Source organism: Hesperophylax consimilis, chromosome 19 (genome assembly GCF_061612785.1).
Source record: "Hesperophylax consimilis isolate HC1 chromosome 19, BYU_Hcon_1.0, whole genome shotgun sequence".
In the NCBI taxonomy this organism is placed as follows: Eukaryota; Metazoa; Arthropoda; class Insecta; order Trichoptera; family Limnephilidae; genus Hesperophylax; species Hesperophylax consimilis.
This window is the reverse complement of record NC_142854.1, coordinates 20149741-20176327: the sequence shown is the minus strand read 5'-3', so window position 1 is coordinate 20176327 and position 26587 is coordinate 20149741. Positions and strand designations below refer to the sequence as shown.

The 26587-nt window shown below is 35.8% G+C and overlaps 1 protein-coding gene across 1 annotated transcript in view; it reads left to right on the top strand.

Moving 5' to 3' along the window:
* The window catches only part of LOC149414965 (uncharacterized), a 50933-nt gene extending 26940 nt beyond the window's left edge, over positions 1-23993 (top strand). The window contains exons 2-9 of the mRNA XM_089642950.1: positions 9458-9625; positions 10267-10502; positions 11183-11376; positions 19642-19893; positions 21554-21683; positions 22044-22218; positions 22837-22979; positions 23820-23993. Of these exons, the coding sequence (XP_089499076.1) occupies positions 9458-9625; positions 10267-10502; positions 11183-11376; positions 19642-19893; positions 21554-21683; positions 22044-22218; positions 22837-22979; positions 23820-23993 (1472 nt within the window). The remainder of the gene's footprint in view (positions 1-9457; positions 9626-10266; positions 10503-11182; positions 11377-19641; positions 19894-21553; positions 21684-22043; positions 22219-22836; positions 22980-23819) is intronic.
* The last annotated feature ends 2594 nt before the right edge of the window (positions 23994-26587 follow it).

Below are 26587 nucleotides of genomic sequence, written 5' to 3'. Positions count from 1 at the left end.
AATTATTGAAGAATTTTTATATATGGATGATTTTGTATATAGTATGGAAACTGAAGAGGGTGCAAAGGAAACGTCCTCTCAGTTAATCGCATTATTGAAGACTGGCCAATTTGACCTTGTCAAGTGGACCAGCAATTCGCAAAATGTTCTGGAATCTATTCCAGATTCGCATCGCTTATCAGCGATAAAGGAATTTGATGAAGTAAGCATGCATAAAATATTGGGCTTATACTGGTCACCAAATTCCGATTTATTCTCGTTCGTCACTTCTACACCTAAAACAGGTTGTACAAAACGAAATATATTGTCTTGTGTCGCAAAAATATGGGATATTATGGGCTTCATCGCGCCTGTCGTTTTATATGCCAAGCTTTTAATTAAACAATTGTGGCTACACAAATGCGATTGGGATGATGAGCCTCCCGACGATATTGTAAGGATATGGACGCAATTCTGTGAGGAACTTTCCTCACTGAATAGAATACAAATTCCGCGTCATACTGGCATCACGTCCAGTAGCATCGTAACCATTGTTGGTTTCGCAGATGCCAGCGAAAAGGCATATGGAGGTATAGTGTATTTCCATGTCCAAAATCATGAAGCAATTTCAGTACATGTTGCTTGTGCAAAATCGAAGGTTTCTCCTGTGAAAATTGTTTCTCTCGCACGATTAGAACTTTGCGCTGCATTAATACTTGCAAAATTAATGCATAACGTAATAGAAACCTTAGAAAAACGCTTGAAAATTGAAAATATATACGCATTTACTGATTCCACTGTAGCACTTTGTTGGATTCAGTCTTCTCCGCACCGTTGGGGGACATTCGTGGCTAATAGAGTTGCTAAAATTCAATCTGAATTATCAGCTACCTGTTTTAATCATATCGCAGGCACAGATAATCCCGCTGATTGTCTGTCACGAGGGCTTACCCCCAATCAAATTTTAGATCACCCGCTATGGTTTCATGGCCCACCGTGGATGAAATTTAGGCCTGATCGGTGGCCTATTACCACATTTGATGTTACTATGGTGACAGAACTACCCGAACAGAAGTCTATTTCGTTAGTAATGACTTCTGGTCTAGAAGAATATGATATTCTAACCCTGTCAAAGCGCTTTTCCTCGTGGAATAAATTATTACGATGTTTGGTTTACGTATTTCGTTTTCTTAAGGTGTTGCCATATCGAAAATATATAAGTGGGTCAGATTTAGAGTTCGTTGAGCTTAAAATATTGCGCGAAATACAACGAGCGTACTTTCCCGGGGAATTGATAAATCTACAACAAGGAAAGACGTGTAAACCCGTATTTCAACGTTTGAGACCGTTCTTGAATGACGGAATCATAAGGTTGGGAGGTCGTTTAGTTAATTCGGATTTAAATTATGATCAAAAGCACCCCATAGTTCTCCCGCGAAAGGATCACGTTTTAAATTTGTTGGTTGATCATTATCATAAAATTCATTGTCACTCGGGTCCCGCATTATTAATGTCTATTTTGAGGCAAAAATATTGGATACTGTCAGCCCGTAGTTTAATTCGAAATCGAGTACATAAATGCAATTCGTGTTTTCGGCTACGCCCTAAAACAATTGCACCTTTAATGGCGGATCATAGAGATTGTCGTGTCATTCAGTCTATAAAACCATTTACGCATGTGGGTATAGACTTTGCCGGGCCTTTAAGGGTAACTGTATCACGCGGACGTGGAATTCGTTCTCAAAAGGCGTATATTTGTTTATTTGTGTGTTTGACAACAAGAGCTATACACCTTGAATTGGCATCAAGTTTGAGCACCGAATGTTTTCTGAACGCATTCAAACGATTTCTTTCTAGGCGTGGTCCTGTGTCAAATTTATACTCAGACAACGGAACTAACTTTGTAGGAGCCAAGAGAAAATTGAATGAATTGCACGCATTTTCGTCATCTTCACATTTTGGTGAAGAATTCGCAAGTATTTTGGCCAATAATAGAATAAGCTGGCATTTGAATGCGCCAATAGCACCCCACTTTGGAGGAAATTGGGAATCCAATATTAAAAGTATGAAGACTCATCTTTTTCGGGTAATAGGAGATCAGATTCTATCGTTTGAAGAGGCAACTACAGTACTTGCACAAGTAGAAACCATTCTGAATACGAGGCCATTGTGTAAAACGCTCTTTTCAGACCCCTCCGAGCCCCTTGCGTTAACGCCAGCTCACTTCTTAACGACAACTCCCTTAAAACACCTGCCCGCCATAGAAATCGAGAAGGATAATTTGAACCTTCTATCGCGTCATGATTTACTCGATAAATTAATTCAATCATTCTGGAAGCGATGGAGATTAGATTACTTGCATACTTTGCAAGTACGTCCAAAATGGAATACTCCTACTAATCCAGTAAAGGTCGGCTTAGTAGTAATAGTGGGAACTGAAAACGCCCCACCATTACATTGGCCGTTAGCTATTATTGATGAAGTTTTCCCCGCAAAAGATGGAGTAATTCGTGTTGCTCGTGTCAGAACAGTGCTGGGATCTTATATTCGCCCAGTAATACGGCTATACCCTTTGCCAACTCAATAGTAGTCTAGTAGCATTAGGTTTAGTCAATGTAGGTTAGGAAATTTAGGATAACTTTAGGTTATGTTAATTTGTTTATATGATAAATGCCATGACAATGCGGTTTTAAAAGGGGTGATTTCGCACCCTTTCAAGGCGGGGGGGATAGTTGCGCGTGAGGTTTAAAATTGAATAGCCTTAAATGTGTACCCTTCACCCCCCTTTGTCCCTTGTCCCCTTTCCTTGATCCGGGCCAAAGACAAGGATTATTGTTCAGTTGTTATCGTTGCATCTTACCCGCGAACATTTCGTGTCATATTGAAACCCGCATATGTTGAACTCGGCTGTGATCATTTTGGAGCACAATCGTCCAGTGAAACAGTTTTACCCGCCGCAGTGAATTTCACTGTGTTTTTTGTTTTGTGTTAAGTGTTAATGTTAATTGTATGCAAACTGATAAGAGAGCAGAACCAGCGGCTTAAGGAGAACGAGACCGGGGTAAGTCTTTTGGCCTTTCCTACTCATTTTCCTCTTGCAAAACACTAAGGCAATTCAATTCGTTTTTATTTGTCTTAGTCTATATCGCATCCGCATTACCGCAACCCCCCCGCACAATTGCGTACGAAAGAGTTCCGCACAACCAGGTATTTTTTTGGCTAGAAATGGATACTGCTGATCACATCAGTATGAAGAAATTGCGTGTGCAAATGAAGGAGTTTTTTAAGAAAAATTTGTATGGCACTGACATTAAAAATGAGGCTGAAAAAAGGCTGAGGCTGTTTTTTTTCAACTTTGAGGATTTAAAAAAAAATCGCACATTGCGCCACAGTACGAAGTATGTCAAAAAATACAAATAAATAGTAGTATATCTGTGTGTGAGGATAGAATGGCCAACCTTATGATTCCAGAGATAGCCTCATTTTTAATGTCAGTGCCATACAATTTTTTCTTAAAAAAATGATAACTCCTTCATTTGTACACGCAATTGCTTCGTACCAAATTTTATAGCATAGTAATGATCAGCAGAATCCATTTCTAGCCAAAAAAATACCCTTGAAAATTCAAGTCTCTATGTCTATGAAAAGCGATTTTCAGCCCACTGTGCGTCGGTCGACCGACACTATGCGTGGCACTATTTCCAGTTTTATTTTTGTGATGACAGCACAAAATGTGACATTGCTTTTATATATCTTTCATCATTTCAGATGATCACTTAGTCATTTTCGAAACTTCCAACATTATTAATCCTTTAATCTTAAATTACTTTCTCATTTGTGGTAAAGAGCGTTTAAAGTTATTAATACTCCGAAACCAAATTGTTAATTGTTATACCTTTATTATTTCACACTTAACTATCATAAAATAAAATATGGATACTGCAAGAACAGCACTGGAGAGTTTTGTTTACATTTAACCACCACTGCAGGGCAGCATACTCGCGGTGCCGGAAAGGTTCGAACCAAGCCGAACCAAGTCGAACCAAGTCGAACTCACGATGCCCTCTCTGCATCACGCACCTCCCCACAACGAAATCAAACACGCTTTGATTTCGCGTTTGTATTAGAGGTGAGACGTATTTATCGTACCCAGTAAAAGAACCGGGTATTTCCATGCGATACTTTGTACTTGTGACAGATCTCCAAAATACCTGGTTCCAAAATACTCATGAGTATTTTATACCGGGACTAAATATTTTTAATAGGTACTTTTACCAGGTATTTTTAATTGGTATTTTTGATGGGTATTTTTAGTAGGTATTTTTGATGGGGATATTTGAAGGGTATTTTTGATGGGTATTTGATGACATGATATTTTGCCATCGGAAAAATATGAGGAAGTTTGGAATTTCGTAGCTACCCCCCCCCCCCCCCCCCATGGATTTAGAATAATAAAAGGGGGAGTCAAGCTCACTTAGAATATTTGTGGGGAATATATGGGCTGAATTTATGATTAGAATTACGTATTCTGAATCAATCCTCATTTCGGTATTAAATACTTTTAAGTATTTTGTCACCGGTATTTTTCTGTACCTGTACTCATTGTACCCAGTAACGAAAAGTACTCATAGGACCCACCTCTAGTTTGTATGGGCCTGACAACTCTATTATTATATAAATCTATGTATATACACGGTGTCCGGAAACTCGTAGTACAAGCGGGAAACTGAAGAATCTACACCACATGTGGAACCCAAAAAAACATAAAGTTTTTTGATTTGAGCATTTTCAAAAAAAAAAAAAAAAACCAAAAAAATATATTTTTCGGCTATTTTAGGGTTAAAGTTTTTTCTGGTGTTTAGGGTTGAATAACAGATGTTTTAACCCTGCAGAGCAGAAATATTTTATGATTACACCGGGTTAAATGAAGGGTGATTTCAAAATAATGCTTCAAATCCGAGTTTCTTCATTTGTTTTACTTTCAAATAGTTTTAATTAGTTGGGTACTTTGATCTTCAGTAATAATTTATAACAATTTGATTAAAAAAAAAAAAAATAAAAAATAAAATCAACTTCAAACTCGATTTACTCGATAACGAAAGCTCAAATAAAAAAAAAATATACTACAAAATCGACTCCAAATGTGATGTAGATTCACCAGTTTCCCGCTTGTACTACGAGTTTCCGGACACCCTGTATATATATGGACGTTTTACACGACGATTTGTCTTTTCGTATGGATTTCGGAACGTGTTCTATTTGCGTACCGATTTTCGTACAATTTAAGATGGCGGATATTATTTGACATCATCTGTCTTTGTTTTGGCGTGTTTGTACCGCGCGCCGCCCCGGGAACCATTTATTGGATAACCAACACCCCTACCATAGGTCACCCCAAATGGCTCGCTACGTCTGGTTACTTAGCAGGGTTGTCGGGGTTCATAGGGTGAGGTTTGTTTAGTTCTTGGCGGCGAATGCGTTTGCCCACCTATTTCGTGGCGGGTCGGATTGGGAGAGACGGGTCGAGGGAGACCTTTTGACATCTCCAGCCGAATTCTCTCTCGACCCATCCCCTTGCACCGCAGTGGGATGGATGGATTCATACGTCCGTCACTCCTGGAGACATTGATCCCCAGATTCCTTTCATCCCTTATATCTTGTTTTTCTTCCCGGAACTTTATCTTCTTCCTTTCTCTAAATAGACCCTCCACACAGTATCTCCAAAGACGAAACAGTCCCTGAGAGAAAATTTTCCTCAGGGCCTCCTGTACGGAGCTAAAAAAATATCTGTGAACAGTAAACTTCACGTCCAAAAAAGTATATTTCTAATAAGTTTATCTTATTTAAATTGTAAACAAATTTGCTCTGAAATCATAAGATTTGTAAGTTTATACTTATCATGTGAAATTGATGCATGTTTATTTCGTTTTGTGTTGTTTTAAATATTTTTGTAATTTGACGAGAAAGATGAGAGATGTAACTCAGACACTTATGCAATCAAAGATGAGGTTCATTTATAATAATTTTCATTTTGAATTCAGTTGAATTCGCGAATCTAAACTCAACGTTTCTAAGTTAAACATTCTACTGTGACCTAGTGGTAATAGAGCTTGACGTAAACTTTGGGTTAGACTTACATTAAGACAAGACAATACCCTAAGACAAACCCAGAATCTTAACGACCTAAGTAAAGCAGCCGTGCTCAAAAATATGCGATGCGTGATTCTGGTGTATTGGACAGACCTGCTGTTGAATTTGCCCTATCAAATCTTTAAAGTAAAGTGGGAATCTTACCGATAGTGATTAAGTCGTGTAAAAATGCGTAATGGATGGACCTACGGTCGAGTTTGCCCTAGCAGGCCTAGAAAATCGATCTTTCAGTGCGGTTTATTTTAATAAATTCTGATGAACGTATTACTAAAATCACAAATATTTCTAGAGGGATCACTAAGGATGCAAGTTATTTATATTTAAGATTAATAAAAACAGGACCTTGCGATTAAAATATTTTATGTAAAACGGTTCGAAAATTTTATAAAACGTTTTTAAACTATAAAATTAGCGATAGGCATCAGATTTTTTTTTCTAGACGTTGAATTAGTAACTTCCCGAGGTATCCCTCTAGAAACATTTGAGATTTTAGTAATAAGTTCATCATAAATAATTAAAATGTAAGCGTCGAGTTATGAGAGTCTTATGCCGTCAGTGAAATTGTGAATACTTTTTTTTTTACGTTTCTGTGGATAAGATTTGATCTTTTTATTGTGATGATAATAAAAGTGATTATTTTTTGGAGATCGGATAATTATTGTAATCGATTGAATTCGGGTTTCAATATTCGATTATAAAATATGGATTGAAGACGAAGATAATACCAATAATTGAATATAACTCACATTGAGCGAATACAAAAAAAAAATTCTACGTTTTATAAATTTTAAATTAAACATCCCTGTCGAAGACTTAAAATACAATTTCTTATTAAATACTCTAAAAATACATACATTAGAAGATAGACGAAAAATAAACGATTTAACGTTCTTATTCAAAATACTTAACTCTAAATTCGACTGTTGTGAACTCCTGCAACTTATAAACATACATACACCCACAGTAACAACACGACAAAATACAATATTCTACAGCAGCACACATTAGCGTAATTACATTGCCCACTCTCCGATACAACGACTTCACACCATGGGAAATCATTACTTGGGTGATGTTGACATATTCAATACCAACTTGGCAAGTTTTGTTGATCATTTAAAACATTTATTTCAACAATACTCCTAAACACATCATGTAAACCTACAAATAGCTGTAATTTTCTGTTTTTGTTTATTGTGTTTGTATGACTTGTTGCATAGCTTTTATCAAATGTAATTTTATTCTTATTTTTTATGTTTCAAAGTATCTGTCAAATTAAAATTATACTACCAACCATGTAAAAGCCCTCTGGGCGTTAAAAAAATAAAATAAAAAAATCTGAATGAAACATGAAGTCTATCAGAAAGCGGCCTGCAGTCCCGTTTTTAACCGATAATTTGAAGAGCTTTTTTAATAAATCAGTACTACTCATTTTTCTCCGCGCACTGTTACATATTCGCTAAATACTGTTGCACGACATCCGAGTGTAAAGTTCTTAAATACGGTATATAATCATCTCATTCTAACCCAATTCATTATTGCATATAATTAGTTAGGTGTAATAAATTAATACAACCAGAATAATCTGGTAGTAACCGAAGAGACCCAGAAGTTAACGCTGTTTTCTATACAAATGTCACAGTTCATTTTTAATGTCTGTGTGATATATTTTTAAATATTTGGTTACCAGGAAAAAACTCTTTTTAATCATTTGAAACACGAACTATGTTTATGTAGGCAGTAAATATATATCGCGTTCAAATATTATTTCAATGGGATATATATGTATAAATAAGAATGATAGAGGGAGCGAGTTAATATTTAAAAAAAACGATAATAATAATTGTGAAAATATTTAATAAAACACGATTCGTTTGAAATAGGACGAAAACCTCACGAAAAATGCTTTAGTTGCATTTAAAGTAACACTGTGGATTTTTTCATGCTTATAACATATTAAATAACAGAACAAAACGTGTTTTTAATAATTTTCGAAGCTTATTTTGCGATTTTTTTATATCGAGGCAATTATATATAATTAAAGTTTCGACATAACAAATGTATTGATATTATCTTCAAAAAAACATATATATTTTTTTAGAACTTAAAAACTTAAGGCGATGCCATACGTAGTAATGCAAAATCATGTGTTTTTAGTTTGAAAATTTGGTCGCCTAGAAATGTTTCAGATGCTTTAATTAAATACTGCGAGTAGAATACATCTTGGCCTTTGAAATAATCGAGTATTTTTTAGATAAGTCTTTTCATAAGCACAGAAAAAAATAATGTAAAGGCCTATGAAAACTGCTTTAATGTTCAAAATCTCTTACTTACGAACCCATTTTCGGCTATGATTTTATTGTATAATGTGGCAAATTAAATTATTTATAAAATGATCGAGAAAAAATTAAATATTTATGCCTGGACATCCACAAAATAAAATAAAAGGCACTCTTTGGCCATGTTTTTTTCTTGCATCTATCAAAACAGGCGGATGGTGTTAAGCGGGAATTTAAAACTTATCGCCATCTACGTAAGGGTTGTTATTGATAGCGGCTCAATTTAAAATATTACACGACGTAGTGCATCGCCTTAAAGAGATAACGAGAAACTTGATATAAAGGGGTAGAAATTGAAAACTAAAAAATGCCTTTTGATGCTGTTTTTTGACTGGTGTAAAAAATGCATGATTTCTATCAATTTTTAAGGTTATTGCATCGCCATTTTTACAATAATTCCACACTGGATGCCCGGATGGAAAAAATTCACTCAGGGCTAACGTTATATTTGAGGATGCTGCGTGGAGTCTATTTTTAAGAAAATAAAGGAGAGAAAGCTTTGGGTGGGTATGAATGTGGTCCAGAAGGCCGTATAAATCCATCTCTCCTACAGTACTGCAAGGCGATGGCTCGAGATAAGTATTGCTGGAGAGGTCAAAGAATCTCCCTCAACCAGCCTCTCCAATCCAGCCCGCCACGCAACTTATGAGCAGGTGCATCCGCCGACAAGACCAGGACAAACCTCACCATATTAACCCGGGTACCCTTGCTAAGTCACCTAACGTACCTTTTCAATTGGATTGAACAGTGGCAAAAGTCTTTTTTACCCAATAAATTTATCTATAAATAAACGTATAATAAATTTAATTGCGCAGCTTCTGATCCAGTTAATGCATTTTAAAACGTGAATTTGACAAGCAAATGGATGATGTTTGTATCAAAATTTAAGAAATAAAATACTGTTCAGTTAAAACCAGTTTGCTTCAGTGATATAAACAAAATGGTGGATTATACGAAATTTCGATTTGGAATTTTCCTTCTCGCGACAGTGGCAGTGTTTGTGAAATGTGACAGCGACAGCCGACAGTTTGAGAAGCAGTCCATCTATTACGGAATAGCGCTGATTGCTACCAAAAATGGCTCAGATTCCGAATGCATCAAGCAGCTAACAGATATTGAAGAGGGTATAAGAAACACTGAGAGATGGGCTGTCAAATGTAAGTAAAAATAATAAGTTTCATCATGATATCAATATATCGTTAAAACGATATTAAATTTAGTTTCATCATGATATCAATATATTGTTAAAACAATATTAAATTAAGTTTCATCGTGATATCAACATGTTGTTGAAACAATATTAAATTAAGTTACATCACGATATGAATATTTTGTTGAAAGAATATTGAATTAGGCTTCGTCGTGATATAATCAATACACTGTTGAAAGGATATTAAATTAGGCTTTATCATGATATCAATATTTTGTTGAAACAATATTGAATTGAGCTTCATCATGAGATCAATATATTGTTGAAACAATATTAAATTAAGCTTCATCGTGATATCAATATGTTATTGCAACAATATTAAATTAAGCTTCATCATGATATCAATATATTGTTGAAAAAATATTAAATTAAGCTTCATCTTGAGATCAATGTTGATTGACGAAAAGCAATTTATTAATTATTTCTGAGTCTATAGCGAGAATGTTTGAATGAATATTGAACTAAGTGTTGAACTGAATGTTGAACTAAATGTTAAACTGAATGTTGAACTACAGCACTTTCGTGAGTCAATAATAATTCTTCGCTGTAAAATAAAATAAATAAATGAGCTTCCTAATTTATGTATAGTGCTAGACGCCTCTGGACGACCCGAGGGTGGTTTCTACTGGGGAAATAACTACTGGCTGGGCTCAAAAAGCCAGTGCGGCCTCTCAACCTCGCTGAGGAGGCCAAACATCAGTCCAGACGTGCTGCCCTATACCGAAGATAGTCCTCAGACAGTGGCAGCCTTCCAGGTGGCCTATTTCGCCGCCTATTTCTATCATAACTCAACGTTCCAGATATTCACGCATTGGGATAACGAGGTAACTTTTAAGCTAATAGATTTTTCTTCATTCTAGCATTCTTGAGTTCGGTTCTGCAGTTGTTTTCTTTACACTAACTAAACATAGGAGACATTGAGGTAAATAATCTCCTTCAGGGCCTATGTACTCTTTGGGTACGCTGTGTTGAGGATATTTAAAGTAAAGGAAAGAGAAAAAAGTCCTAGGAAGAAAAATAGATGAATCTGATGGCCAGTGTGTCCAGGAATCAAATCGCCAAACTGAGGACTCGTGGGATGAGGTTTGTAAAATTCTTGGTAGAGGATGCATCTACCCACAAACTGTGTGGCGGGTCGGATCGGAGGAAGCAGATTGAGGAAGACTCTTTAACCTCTCTAACTTGTCTCTCTCAACCCATTGCCTTGCACTGCAGCGGATGGATTTATATGTCACCACTCCTGGACACACTAACAACCCCTAAACTACGACCCACACCACACACCTTTTTCATTCCCAGATCTTCCTTTATCCTTTTTTTAAATATACCTTGCCCACAGCATCCCCAAAGAAGACATAAGCCTTGAGGGAAATTGTTTTCCTCAGGGACCCAGTGTATGACATTGATTCCCATTCAAATCTACATGGAAGGCATTTATTAATTTTATTACAATCCAAAATTACGTATGTATCAGCTAAAGTTTTAAAATTAGAATTTTTTTCAGACGAAGATGACTCTTGGACTTTGCCTGCCATTAGTTTGCAGAGAAGATGTTATAAGTGACCTTCTGCAGGAGTATTTTGACTCCGGGGTTCTCAATTACCAACAGTTGTACAACGCGTCATTTAAGATGGACAGTGTGATTAAAACTGGAGAAGACTTATCATGGATATATCATCCGATCGCAATCATATTTATGTAAGTATATTGTTAAACATACATAATGGATTGACTTCCGAAGACCATACTTTCGGCATTTAACTTTGGACTTAGACCCCCCTCAAATGTGTTAATTTTTGCCAGTGATAAATGAAACAAATGTAGATGTATTGAAGAAGCCTGTTGACTGTTGCCAAGCTATTATCCAACGGTGCACAGACTATCAAAATGTCTATGCGTGTGGTGGAAACTATTGGTTCATACCACACTTTTATCTGTGATTTTTATTAAATATGAAACAGTTTTAAACAATCTGAACTCTAAGTTTTCATCCAATCTCATCCATGAGTACCCTCCGTTTCTCTTTTCTATCCGAGGGCGTTGTTATTGAAATCCAACGGTTATATGTCATTTGCGCAAAAGTAGGTGAACTTAGGTACTCCCAATCTTAGGTGCAAGAGAAATTAAAAACAAAATGAACTCTTTTTTTGGTTATAATGCCGTGTTGCGTTTCCTTCTTCTTTAGCCAATATTAAGAAACTGTGTTACAGTGTCCATCATCAGGACAGATTGTGATGAAGTTTTATGTATGTAGAAGTGGGACTTTGTTGCAAGCGTTAATCCTCTTAATATGGTTTTCTGGGTTTTGTTTTGGCATTGTTGTTTAATACTGTTGTCACGAAGCAGATCTCTCAAACGCATTTTAAAATCCCCGCGAAACTAACCTGACGCGCACATTCTACTGCGCACCAACGCCAGGCCCCAACGGTTTTTGTAACCAGCGGCGACCGCCATTCCAAATCTAGCCTTGGTCTCAACAACATGTGCGGTTTGCCACTATAAAACCGTTCTCGGACGCTGAGTGCCAGACCCCGTTCCCGCAACATTACTTAAGTCTAGCACGCGCCCGTTTTGCGCGTGTAGACGATCACAACCTTGGTTACCACTCCACAATGACTGTGAGTAACACCTCGATGGCCTCGAAACTCCTGAATCCCCGGGGACAACTCATGTAAGCGTACACCAAACCTTTATCCCATTATGTGCCTTCTTTTAATGTCTGTTAAACACGTCAGCAAATACTAGAAAGAGATTGTTCAATTCAATCAGCCAGGAAATAATTTAGGATGTATACTGTGTCCCCATTTTGTGTTATACAATGTACCTGTTGACTGTAAATACACTCATTTTTCATTCCCATAGGACTTTAATTTGACGAGGGAAGTGGAGTCTAGATTGTTGAATGTCCCCCGTGTAAAGGTATTCCTTGCCGACCCTAACTGAGCTGAATAATTAGATTATCATGATTCTACCACTGACAATGCCAAAGCCGGCACTAGCGCTCTGCGTGATTCTCAACGCTGGCCCATAACGGGGGGAGCTCCAAAATCAACACTGGCGCCCTACGCCAATTCTCAACACTGTCTAAAAATACGTGAGATACCTCAATGCCCCTGAGGTGATAACTTACAAAAGCGGCGCTATAAAAATTTTCCAATATTATTATTATATTATAATAGAATTACCTACCTAGGTTATTCGGAATATGCGGAACACTTAGATCAATCTTCTGATATGTATATTCCACAGAAATATGATAGGTCTGCATTTAAATAAAAATATGTCCAAGTTATGTTACAAAAGGTGTATCGAAAACTGCGAAGAATTGGCAGCAGCTAATCCTCAGAACATTTATAAATTTGCGAACATGCTCAATAATAATGACTCTAGTATTCCGTCAAACATGTATTTAGATAATAAAATGGCCGATACCCCCCAAGAAGTCGTCAATCTGTTTGCTGAATTTTTCAGCAAAGTCTATGATACTGCAAACAACTCTCCATTATTCGATACAACTACAGCTAACAATGACAACAAGATCGATTTTAGCCAATGTATATTCAAAGAAAGCGATATTAGAACTAAATTAAAATCCCTTGATATTAATAAATCGGCTGGTCCCGATAACATTCCTCCAATTTTCTTATCAAAATGCTTATCAGTTTTAACATTACCTCTAACTAAACTTTTTAACTTGTCTCTAAAAATTGGCACCTTTCCACAAAAATGGAAAACCAGTTTTCTATTTCCAATCTTTAAGAAAGGAAATAGATCAGATATCTCTAACTATAGACCTATATGTATCCAATCGTCAATCCCTAAACTATTTGAATCTGCTCTGCTTTCTAAACTCTCGCCTGAGATTAACAAAGTTATTTCACATCGTCAACATGGTTTCATGGCAAATAGATCTACTTTTACAAACTTGATGATCTATCAGGAATACCTATTTAATACAATGCAAAAGCGTCTTCAAACAGACGTAGTGTATACTGACTTTAGTAAGGCATTCGACAAAGTCTCACATAAAATTCTCATACATAAACTTAGTGCCCTTGGAATAACAGGGAATATTTTGAGATGGTTTGAGAGTTATCTGCATAAAAGAAAAATATGTGTTAAACTCAACTCACACTATTCACACCAGTTCGAAGTCTTTACCGGCGTCCCACAGGGGTCTCATTTAGGACCAGTACTATTTTTATTGTTTATCAATGATATAACTACGGTTTTTGATGGAGTCATGATTCTCTTATTTGCAGATGATCTCAAAATTTATAAAACCATTACAAATATTCATGACTGTTACGTACTACAATTTAATCTTGTGAGGCTACAAGAGTGGTGCACCCACAATGAACTATTTCTCAATATTGATAAATGTCAAACGATAACTTTTGCCCGAATCAAAAATCCCATTACGCATCAATATAGCATCAACAACATTTTCCTAAAAAGAGTTGAGAATATTAAGGATCTTGGTATTATTTTTGACAGGCAACTAACATTTGTTCCTCATATAAACGAAATAACCAACAAGGCCATGAAATGTTTGGGTTTTATATTAAGGACAGCGAAAGATTTTAAATTAATAAATTCCTTCAAACTGCTATTCACTGGTTTAGTTAGAAGTAATCTAGAGTATAACTCAACAATCTGGTCTCCATTTTATAAGATTCACCAATTAAAAATTGAAAGAGTGCAACATAAATTTCTGCGATTTATTAATTATAAATTAGGAATTCCAAACGAATATCTTAATTACACTTTCCTCATGAACTTACTAAATTTAACCGATTTATCATTGAGACGCACAGTGTGCGACTTAGTATCTCTTTTCAAAATTTCGAATGGCAGACTGGACGCCATTGATTTGACGAGTCTTATATCGCTCCGTGTACCTACGCGCGACACTCGACAGACCGCTCTATATAATGTTCCCATATCTGCTAACAATTATTTTCAAAACTCACCTATTCAAAGACTTCACATACTCGGTAATAAGTATAGCTCAATTGATGTTTATCATCACCAATCAGTATACAAACTAAAATACAGTATACTAGAATGTTTGTAACAGATTCATAATTTTTTTTTCAAACGCATATTTTATTGTTTCATTAACTAAGCTTTGTTTTGTAAAATTCCCAATCGGGCAAAATAAAGATTGATGATTACAAAGATGGTTTACAACAAACTGTAGTGTTTATCTTTATAATAATAATAACAAACTTACTTGTCTTGTGTGTATTACCTACTTACATTATTGTACTCTTGTAACTACACTATATTTATATAAACTTATCGAACTCATTGTCCAAATTCCAATAACACCGTAACTATATACTTGAACTGTATCTACTTAACTACCTACCTATATCTGTTATATTTTTCTCAAGTATTAGTTTAACCTATGTTCTGTAAAATATTCAACCGACGTACTTTGTACAATAAACTTTGCTTGCTTATGTTTATAAAATAATAACACCATAACAATAACCCTACACATTGTTATGTAAGTTCATACTCAATTTATTATGCTATGTAATTAAAATATTTTATAATGCTACTGAACAACAAAACCCATAACATGTATATGTAAAAGCCTTCTAGGCGTTAATAAAATGAAATAAATAAATAAATAAAATGAAATAAATAAATAAATAAAATGAAATAAATAAATAATTAGAATAAAATCCCTACATATAATTCTGTCCCTCTCTCCCACCCACTAAAATCAAAGTTGATGTTGTATCTCTCTTCTAGTCATTAGTATTTATTTATTATGTTCATACAGCCCTATCAGTTCGAAATAAATTGACAAAAGTTGGCTGATTTATTTTTTAATAAAAATTATTTACAAAAAATAAATCATTTATTTGGCTAAATAAATATTTTATTTAATTTTTAATTATATTTTGGTCTGTTTTTAGAACCAGTACGTTGATGATAGCAGTTTTTGTCGTGCTGGGAACTGCATATGACCTGATCATATACCAACCAGCCTTGGGGGCTGTGGAAACGGCGAAAAAAGAAGCCTCAAAACGTGCAGAAATCAAATCAAATACAGGAGTACCGCAAGGTTCTGAAATCAGACCCTTTTCGGAAGATAATACAGAAGAAGTTGTAAAAAAGAAAGAATGTTTGAAACCTGTTCTAAACATTTATGAGAAGATTATTATAAGTTTCAGCTGGTATACAAATTTTAACCAGGTTTTTACGATTGATCCATCTCCAGGAGTATTGATGCCAATCATAGGAATCAGGTAAGTCACACATAAAAATGTTACGATCTCATTTTTCCTTACCCAGTTCCTACCACTCAAGATTTTTTTTCTCCATCAGATAGAATTTTTGTTACATACTCTACAAAAATGTAGTGTTGTCATTTGGTTGTAGTTTTAAGACCGACTATCAGATCAAGGTGTAGATTGAAGTTATTATAATCCAGTTAATGTATTTTTAAGGTATTTCCGTAGATGGCGTTACTTACACCATCTGACAGAGACAGCATGTCGGCTGTACCCGATGCTAACTGATCCCTAGGTATCCAGCTCAGTTTCACTTGATTCCCTTGTAAGAATAACTCATAGCCACTGATAGAAAGGACGTATTGACATACTGCTAGAGATTCATTGTTATCTTAAATACTCGTAATGTTGACGACCCAAAGAATGTATTGAATACTCAAGATCTTAAGTATATTCGTAATGGACAACAATATATTGTACCATCTCACACCTAAGTACAAATAGTGGTGCTGAGCCGTGGTCGTTCTAAGAATAGGGATGGCTATTAAGCCATTAGTTTTGAATCTATTGCTTATGTTTTATCTGAGGGGTGAATTTTATGTATAAAATATTCTTTATAAATTTGAAATAAGCCGATTTATACAATTCTGCGATAGATGGTACATTAAATTCCAGAAATATCTCTAAAGTAGGGAAGTCGTATGGTTTCCTAAGGATTATTATTATAATTATTCTTTGAATTGTAATTATGGGCTGTAAGGAAGCCTTAAAAGCCCCTCCCCACCCAATGATCCCATACTGCAAAATCAATGTATAAACCTTCCGGAAGAAATTCTCTAAAAGGTTTTGAAAACTCTATCAAAAGATTTTATTTTATATATATTTTAGCTGACCAGCGTTGCTGGGGGTTATCCTTAGGAAACAGATATATACAACATTTTCTGTAGACCTTTTTCAGATATACAATTCCGTAGTACATTATTTTGATGTATCTCATAAGGTTTAGGCAGCATTAGCAATGTAAGCGCCAGAAAATATTGTTTTATTACTTGATTAGAAAACATCGACATTTCGAGAAAAAAAAATCTCAAAATTATAGTGAAAACCCTATCAAAATTTTTAGGCTTTATATATAGATAAACTTATTATTAAATATACTAACTTATTTACTTTCAGATTTTTCTTGACCATATTTGTGATCATCGCCCACAGTTACCTATTCGTGATGAGTTACTTTATAAATCGAGCCTACGGAACATTTCTCAACTACTCGTACCTGGGTCAACTATTCTCCAATTCCTCATACTATGTCGATGTCTACTTTTTACTAGGGTAGGTACTGAATTAAACTTACTTCGTTTAGTTCATCAAGAAAGTGAAGAAATAATGGAGGGCGCTGCGATCTTTTAAATGGTTTTCACTGGCAACAACAAGATGGTTCAAAAGAAAATAATGTAACTATCAAAATTCAAAAATTTGTGGTACTTCCTGAAATGAGATATTTCTACATAATGGTCTAACAAATTGAATTTTAGAACATTGTATGAGATAATTCCGTTTTATATTATAACACCTCCCAAGAACGCCGCCGTACAATATTAAGATAGGGTAACTACATCGCCACCTGGTTGGGCAGCATTGTGAGGTAGGTCAACGTAGGGGCATTCAGAAGGGAGTCTTGAAGAGGCCCGGATTATATCAAGGAGAAAAAAAGATGCCTGTATCTAGTTCCAAATGCAAACCGATTTATACAAAAACGAGTTGAAAAATGACCCGTTCTCGTGAAGACGACGGCAACTTCACCGTTGAACAAGGGATCAATGCTGTTACTCATTCAAGCAGGCCACATTGAAATACTCTTTGAACAGACTCAGCATGCCTCTGTTCATTGGATATGGCAATCGGTGTGTTAAGAGCGTGGAAATGTTTTTTTGTTAAGGCGAAGCTTAATGCCAAATCACTATTTTGATTAATCTTTATAACGAATTGGTGTACATTATGAATACCAAAAAATATGCTTTAGATAAATTGAAAGTTTTCCTATCGTTTCGCTTGAGTAGGATACAAATAGAAAATTAAATTACTCAATAAAAAATATAAATGCAAACTACTAAAAAATATATTTTTTCAATAGAAATGTATGAACGCGTAAAGGAAACAACATTAAAAAATACAGTATTGTAGCTAAGATTGTCTGTGACAGTTTCACTTGATTAACTATTTTGCTTTCTTATAAAATTATTTACAAAATAAATAAAAACCGATTTTGTGCTGGAAATCGAACGTTTCTAGACTCCGTTTGTCCAGCGATTTTAATGCCTATTACCTAAAATATAAGGTATACCAAGAATATATACATTTTTGGCTTGTAGCTTCCTCTTAATGTGCATATTACATCAAAAAAGCCATTTATTGAATCCAAACTATAGCATTTTTTGAAGTAAGTACATATCTAAAACTTCAAGAAAAACTAAACTATGTCATTTTCCCTGTCCAATATTAAAATATCAAATTCAGGAGTCAATCATAATCTCACATTTGAAACTACTATAATTTGTTCTTAAATCGGTGTTGCTATGGTAATGGAAAAAAACCAGCACTTTCTTGAATTGACTGATGTATCTAATTATTATTGAATCAGTGACACCTAATATTAAAAGTAAATTGTATTTTTTAGAGGATTTTTGATGTTCCACGGGGCTTGGAGGTCAAAGGAACTAGCGGATAAATCCAATCACACTTGTGGAAAGCTATTCCAACTGTTTCGGAAAGCGGTCGCCAAAAGATTCCGGAGGTACGTAACATGCCTATTGTTGGAAAGTAAGAGCTTAACAGATGCACCCATAGAGGGCAGTGCATAGAGCTTGCGTGGAAGTCCGTAAGATGGCAGCTAGTGGCCAGTAGTCGCCAGGGCCAAGGAGAATGCTCCCAGACAAATTTACTGTTCTCAGATCTCAATTAGCCAGCTTCTAGTTAGGTCGACTATCGATTCACCATCGAAGTATTAATAAATACCTGATTTACCACAAAGAACCGATTATTTATAATCTCCTTCCACGACGGGTTGGAGAACTGTTTATGGGAACACAACACCTATGAAACTAAAATACATCATTATATGGAGTAGTTATATCAAATACCTTAGGATATTAATAATACACCCAACTCCAGTAAAATATTGGCAGTATTTACTCGTATTGGCTAGCAACTCTGGCCGCTAGTGTAGCGTATCATAAAATCCACTAAAATGTATGAAAGAAAACCATGCTGTAAAACTTACGCCGCTAGGAGGCTCCAGTACAGCAAACTGCCATCAGAATGTATGGAAAAGGTCAGAAATTGAAGGTATTATAACTATTCTACAGGATTTTGTTATACCAAGATAACATTATGTTTTTTTAAGAAAGCGGTGCTATTGTCGAGCAGCCGTGATATAGCGGTAAATAGTTCATACGAACCAGGGGACCAAGTTTGTATCTCTCAAAACGACTGCGATTTAGCAACCTAGGAGAGGTGAAAAATTGTCTCCCTCAATCGGCCTCTCTCTATCCGGCTCGCTACGTAGTTGGTGCCAACATCACCCCCCCCATGAACCCTGGCTAAATCCCTAACGTTTAGAACCACATGAGGGGAACTAAGGCAAAGGTGTTGATAGATACTCATTCCCGGAAAAAAAACTCCATGATATATTAAACCCTTTTACAATTTTCAGAATAACCCCAGTTTACTTGTACATATTGTGTCTGACGTACACAGCTTCCGCCAGTAATCGTTCATCTGTAGCCAAATGGACCAACGAGAGGAATGATCTACAGTGTCCCAAGTACTGGTGGACCAACGTACTTTACATAAACAACATCTTCCCGGGAACCTATAATGACATGTGTATGTCATGGAGTTATTACCTTTCCAACGATATGCAATTCTTCGTATGGATCACTTTTCTTTTCTACCTATCAAAGATGTAAGCATAAAATGGCCACTATTAAAACTATAAATAACCAACCATGGTTTTGATTGTCTCTGATATAGGGTATATTATTATAATTTACTAGTCGGCGCTCGATAAAGACTTACACTAGAGTGATACTGAGTCGAATCAAATTCGACATTATGTAGTTTTTTAATGAGAACAAATTGGTTTTCATGATACTTCGTGAAGTGGATGGTAGAAAAGTCGGAGATGCCTGAGGAAGGCATGAATCAAATAATTATCTGAGTTAAAATGAGACGTAAGCGATGAACGAAGAAGAGATGTAAAGAGAATGGAAGTGAATGGTTGAAGAGGTCAAGTTTGCCCGAGGAAGACATGGCACGATCCAGTAAAACAAATACTTATACAATATAATAATATTATTTCAACCTTAAAAATGAACCCAGTTGTCAGGTAATCTAGAAGTCACAGCCTCAAAACCCTAAACAATTTATAAGTCCCCGAGAAACTCCGGGTACACGTCAGCTATTGATAAATAAAATTTAAAAAATAAATATGTGTGAAACATTTTTTATTACAAATATATTACATCAATATGCATTTTTTGTTTATTATAAAATATAAATTTCTTTCAGACATTTTAAAACTGCAGTGGCCCTTTTGATATCTACGTTTGCCGGATCTTTGACTGTTTTGGGAATCGTTGCCTACTTTGATGAATACAAACCATAGTAAGTACCAGAGAGTTCAAATGATGAGAGAATTTTGGAAACTGTGAGCCTTATCTTTGCATTTTTAGCTAGATAAATAAAACGCTGAATATTTCAAATAAAATATAAAAAGTGGCGCTAAAGTCAACACTAGATTTCCTAAGGCAGTAAATTTGTTTGTAAATAAAATAAATTGGTTTCATATAAATTACTCCGCATTCTTGAGGAGTTTTTAACGATCCGTGGTTTGTCAAAGTGTACTCTGCTTTTGTTTACTTCATAAAAGTCACAGTCGTGATGATAAGACGCCATTTGCAAAAATGAGAGCATCATCTGCTATTTTTGCGCCGACAATTCGTATCCTACAGTGTGTGCATCTCAGGTACATATCCTATAAACGCTGGTGTACCACAGGGATCCAATTTAGGACCTTTATTACTTTTAATTAAAACACTGGAATATAATAATGCGATTATTAATATGTATTGATAATAAACTCGGTGTTAACTTCACAAAAATGTTCAGCTATGTGCTTTACGAGCCACATCAAAGATACCTCCAAAACAAATGACGACTTGTCCTCCCAAGTCCTTACTTGTGAAATGTGTATGATGCTCGTTTAACATTTCATGGACAATATCTTCAAATTCAGCCATCAAAAAAGTTGTTCGTTGGTTAGATTTTGTCCTAATTTTTATCATTTCTCTATCCAAATTTATTTTTATTTTATTTTATTTTATTTATTTTTTATAATATTGATTACATTTTATGCTTTTGACTTTCCAACTAGGAAGGATTCCCGTTTTAGGACAGTCAAATTTACAGGTTTCAAGTTATCCTTATTGTGTGTTATGTGCTCATCTTTCGCAGTCAACTCTGTAATTTTTTTGCATTCATTTAATGTTAAATTCTTCATGGAAAATTTGCCCGTAAAATGATAAATAAATAAACATGTAACATGATTGCGTATCTCTTTTCAGTCAAGACACCTTCTTCCCAAAGGCTCCGCTATACTACTATCCTCCGTGGGCCAGAATCGGTCCCTACATCATTGGGGCGTGCTTTAGTTACCTATACAACAAACTCAACGGGAAACTTGTGCTAAATAAGGTGCAAAATATAAGATATATTTACTTGTTCGCGCGGATATTCATTTAACAGTATCTGAAAATGTTGCATTTACGATAACGTCTTGCGTAGCTGATTCGTCATGCTTACTATCGCATGGTGTATAATCCATCTTTACCTTACTTAGCCTAACAGATAGAGCGTATGTCGTGATTTACACTAAGCAAGCAAAACTAATCATGCCAAAATAATGGAGATACCTTGGTAGTAGAATCCGTACACGAAACAAACAGAAATAATATGGAATATGCAGAAAAGTGGGACACGGTCAGTTGAAATTGTGCCACACAATAGGTTTGCTATGTTTAAAGAAAAGAATATATAAAATATTTGCTGTTACAGGTGACTGTGGGACTATTGTGGACTGCGAGTATATGTTCCATACTGTACCTAGAACTTGGCTTCACTGACAGAGACTTCTCAATCTACATGAGCGTCCTTCACACCATGCTCTCTAGAAATGTGTTCGCCCTCGCTGGAGGATGGATGCTACTGTCTTCTCTCACTGGATATGGAGGTAGGTTAACAAATACCGGTTCATAAGCACTATTGCTACATTTATGAGGAGCTGTACCGAATTCATCGAACTCAAGAAGCCAGTGTTCACCAATATGCTGATTTATAAAATTCACTGGGTGACAACCGGCTGCCTATCATTTGGATGAACGAATTTCAAGAACGCCTGTGGTCGAGTTCAACAGAGGGCAACCGATTTTGAGATAAATTCTATTAAGAAAAAACTTGTCACCGATTGTAGTGGAATTGGAGATTTTCACTATATACGGTGTCCGGAAACTCGAACAATGAAGAAACATGAACACCAAAATGTCGATCGAGAACGCCAAAAGTTAGTCAGAATCCTTTTCCGATTCTAACTGTTAGCCACAGCTAACCCAATAGTTGTATCAAATATTCATTACAGTCAACAATAAAACCACAAATATTGGCTACTCCAATAGATTTACTTGGATTACACTTAAGCGATTATCAGAAGTGCTGCAGTTATCGCAAGTACAGCGCCCTTGAGGTGATTTCTCACGAAAACGGCGCTATATAAATTAGCCAAATATTATTATTACACTGAAGGCTTGAGCGGGGTCTGGAAGTGAACGTAAGTGTTATTAATTGATTGCAGGAGCCGCTAACACTTTGTTCTCAGCCAGGGGATGGCTGCCATTCAGCAACCTGGCTTACACAGCCTACCTTCTGAACCCTGTCATCATCTATCTCCTGATTAGTAACAGCGAGAAGGGGCTGCAACTGGAAACCACAAATGTTGTGAGAACTTTTACATTTTTACATTACCTCCTCAAGGAATTATTTTTCAATGATAAACTAAGGTTTATAAGACAAGGTTTTTTATGCATAGCACAAAGTATAACAAATTATTATAAGCAGTAATTGTTGATTGAAGTACTAGTACATATTGAATTATTTGGCGTGTTGGGAATAAGCCGACGTAGCTCACTGGCCCAGAGCACCTGGCAGGACATCAGAAGGTGCGGGTTCAATTCCCGTCGGCGGCATTTATTTTTACTCAGGAGATATTTTCTGTTTGTATGGAAAACTACTTATCAACTCACGTCTCGATTACTGCAACGGCATTTATGCCAGCCTTCCAAAATATCAAATTGACAAACTTCAATCATTGTTTAATGCAGCAGCACGGCTCATAAGCGGGGTTTCTAAATATTCGCACATTTCAGAACACCTTCGTAACCTTCACTGGCTCAAGTGCCCTGAAAGAATCCAGTACAAACTGTGCTGGATGGTTTAAATCCATCAATGAAATGGCCCCTTCCTACATCTCTGAACTATGCGTCCTGGAAAACACTGGTCTGAGGCAGTCAACTCTTAAATCAGCAACATCATCAGCTGTAGGCAGACTGATGGAACCTAAGCGCAAGCCAAATACTAAGTTTGGTGATCGCGCTTTCGGAGTATCTGGGCCGAAGAAATTAAGATCCATAACAAGTCCAACAGAATTAAGCTCCATAACAAGTCCAACAGAAATAAAGCGAGACAGCTTTTGCACGGTTGTCCGGTGTCTCTTCATTATCCATGTAAAAGACAGTTATTAAACAAGACAGCAATTAATAAAATGTTGTTTTTTTTCAGGTATTGTATGCATTCGGTGTAATTGGCCTAACCTTCTTTTTCTCAATCTTCGTGGTCATATCAGTTGAGTACCCTATAGTCAAGGTGCTCAATATCTTCTTCGTCGAAGAGAATCACAAAACTAAACCATTGGAAAAGGAAATCAAAATCAAAAAAACACCAACTTCCTCGTAAGGAAAAAACCTAAAATAAAAAATTGCTCCTAATAACTCCTTTTGCTAAAACCATCTTTAGAGAAAGACATTTTGAATATGTATTTAAAAGTCTTTGTCTCGTTTTATTTATATAGCATACAAATCATACAGAAATTGACAAATAGAAACACTGACTGAATTTAAACTTGAAACAAAGAATTAGATTGTTCAAACAGGTTATCCCATTATTGCAAACTAGTGTAAAAATTTGTATTTTGATGTGACAATTATTTTACAACCTGATCAAAACCTAACCTTTATTAAAATAACTATACATGTACACCTATTAATAAAATCATCTTAAGGTAGGCGACACATTATGCTATACGCATCATGGCTTGACCTATTCCAAGCCACGAAAATAAAGCGCGCTTATAGCGTGGTCTGTCACAGGCTTGAAACTTAACTTCCATATTAATATATTACTTCCTTGTTAATATATGTATTTAATTTCATAGTATTTTATTGTATAGTATTATGTATTGCTGAATTAAACCTTAGTAAACATGTAATCTTTAACCTTAACCTTATCCTGAAAACCTGAAAACCTAAAAACCGCGAGTCAACCCCAGTCCTTCAAAAAACCAATTACGAAATGGATCCTCGCACACGGAATACATTACAACTACAATATCCATTCATTCTACACTCTATCAATTTAATCATCTTTCAGACAAAACATAATATATCCTTATTCCCTAACTTAGTAGTATAGTATGTATATAATTAATTAGTGTGATCTATTTGGTGTTGTCAAAGTATGGAGTGAATGCGAATCTGACTCAGGCAATTGCGTCTCTGCATGAGGGAAGCGTTGCATGTGTTTGGGTGAACGGTGGTTTTACGAGGTGGTTTGATATCACAAAAGGTGTTAAACAAGGCTGCGTAATGTCACCGTGGTTATTCAATCTATACATGGATAATTGTATGCAAGAATTGAAAGAGGTGGGATTGGGCGCGAATTTGAGTAATCTTAAAGTATGTTGCCTGTTGTATGCTGATGATGCGGTGCTGATTGCTAATAGAATGGATGATCTGCAGTCTCTCGTATCTAGGATGAACGAAGTATGCGTGAAGAATGAGTTAATAATGAATGTAAGTAAGTCTAAAATAATGGTGTTTGAAAGAGAGAGTACGAAAACAGTGTGCAATATAGCTGTGAATGAGGAATACTTGGAGCAGGTGGATGAATTTGTGTATTTAGGAAGCATGTTTATGAGAGATGGGAAGGCTGACAGAGATATTGAAAGAAGGGTAAATGCAGGTAACTCCATTAATGGAGGACTGAACGCAGTTGGCGCTAACAAAAAATTGTCCAAAGAAGCGAAGTTAGCAGTCCACAATGGAGTGCTGGTACCTACCCTGATGTATGGAAGTGAGGCATGGAACTGGCAAAGAAAGGATGAAAGTAGATTGAATGCTGTATAAATGAGATCACTGAGGCGTATGTGTGGTAAAACCATGTATGATCGTGTGAGGAATGTGGATATCCGCAAAGAGTACAAGGCTGATGTAAGCGTAATGAGTAAGATCAAGAAAGGGACTTAGATGGTTTGGGCATGTAGAGCGAATGAGTGAAGAAAGGAGTGTAAGGAGAATATACAATGCAAATGTGAATGGTAGCAGAAGTCGGGTACGCCCGAGGAAGACATGGCACGACCAAGTGAATCAGATACTTGAGTCGGGCCATGTCAAGAGTCAGAACAATAGAAGAGTATGTATGAGACGATGTATGAATGTGAATGAGGCAAGGAGTGTGTTCCAATACCGAGTTGTTTGGCGGTCCGTCCTCTCTGCCTCCCCCTGCGGTGAAACGGCGTGATGGTTAGTTAGTTAGTTAGTTATCTATTTACTAAAAATTTCTCTAATTTTTCATCTTCTTATAATTCTTTAACTTCTCCATCCTCTTGCAACCCAAACTAGCTATACATCATTTTTCTTATTTTTCTTTTTTTATATCATATTAATGTATAGATTCTATGTCCGTAAACTGTAAAATTCACCCGCCATAACACAGGGTCATCCCTAGCATGGAGGGTGAAATATCACAAAAAACCACATGTACTCTCTAAATCATGTATCAATAAAATAAAATAAATGTATGTATTTCCTATGTCTGTCTCGACACAGGAATCTCCCAGCGAGACCGGGCATTGAAAAATCAATGAAAATTATGTTTTATCATGATAAATAAAAAATAAAATAAATATTGTCTTTTTATGGTGTCTATTTAAATTTCGATTCCGTTTTTTGTTTGAATGAATGCAAATCTTGGAAATGGAAACTAACCCACTTACCAACATCTGATCGAACTGATACTCGGCAGATAGAATCGTTGTCGATGACAATGCATTCTATCAACTTTTTGTGGCAATCACGCATACACACAAGGACATATATGCATTATTCTGAAATTTAATGACATTACAGCAGTTATATACAACATAAATGTTAACGCGGTTGACTCTAGTCCCTGGGGTGGAAGGATGAATCAAGATTTTTTTTTAACACTTTCAAAAAATTGTGTTTGTTTATATTGTAAAAAATATATATATTTATTAAATAAAAATATAT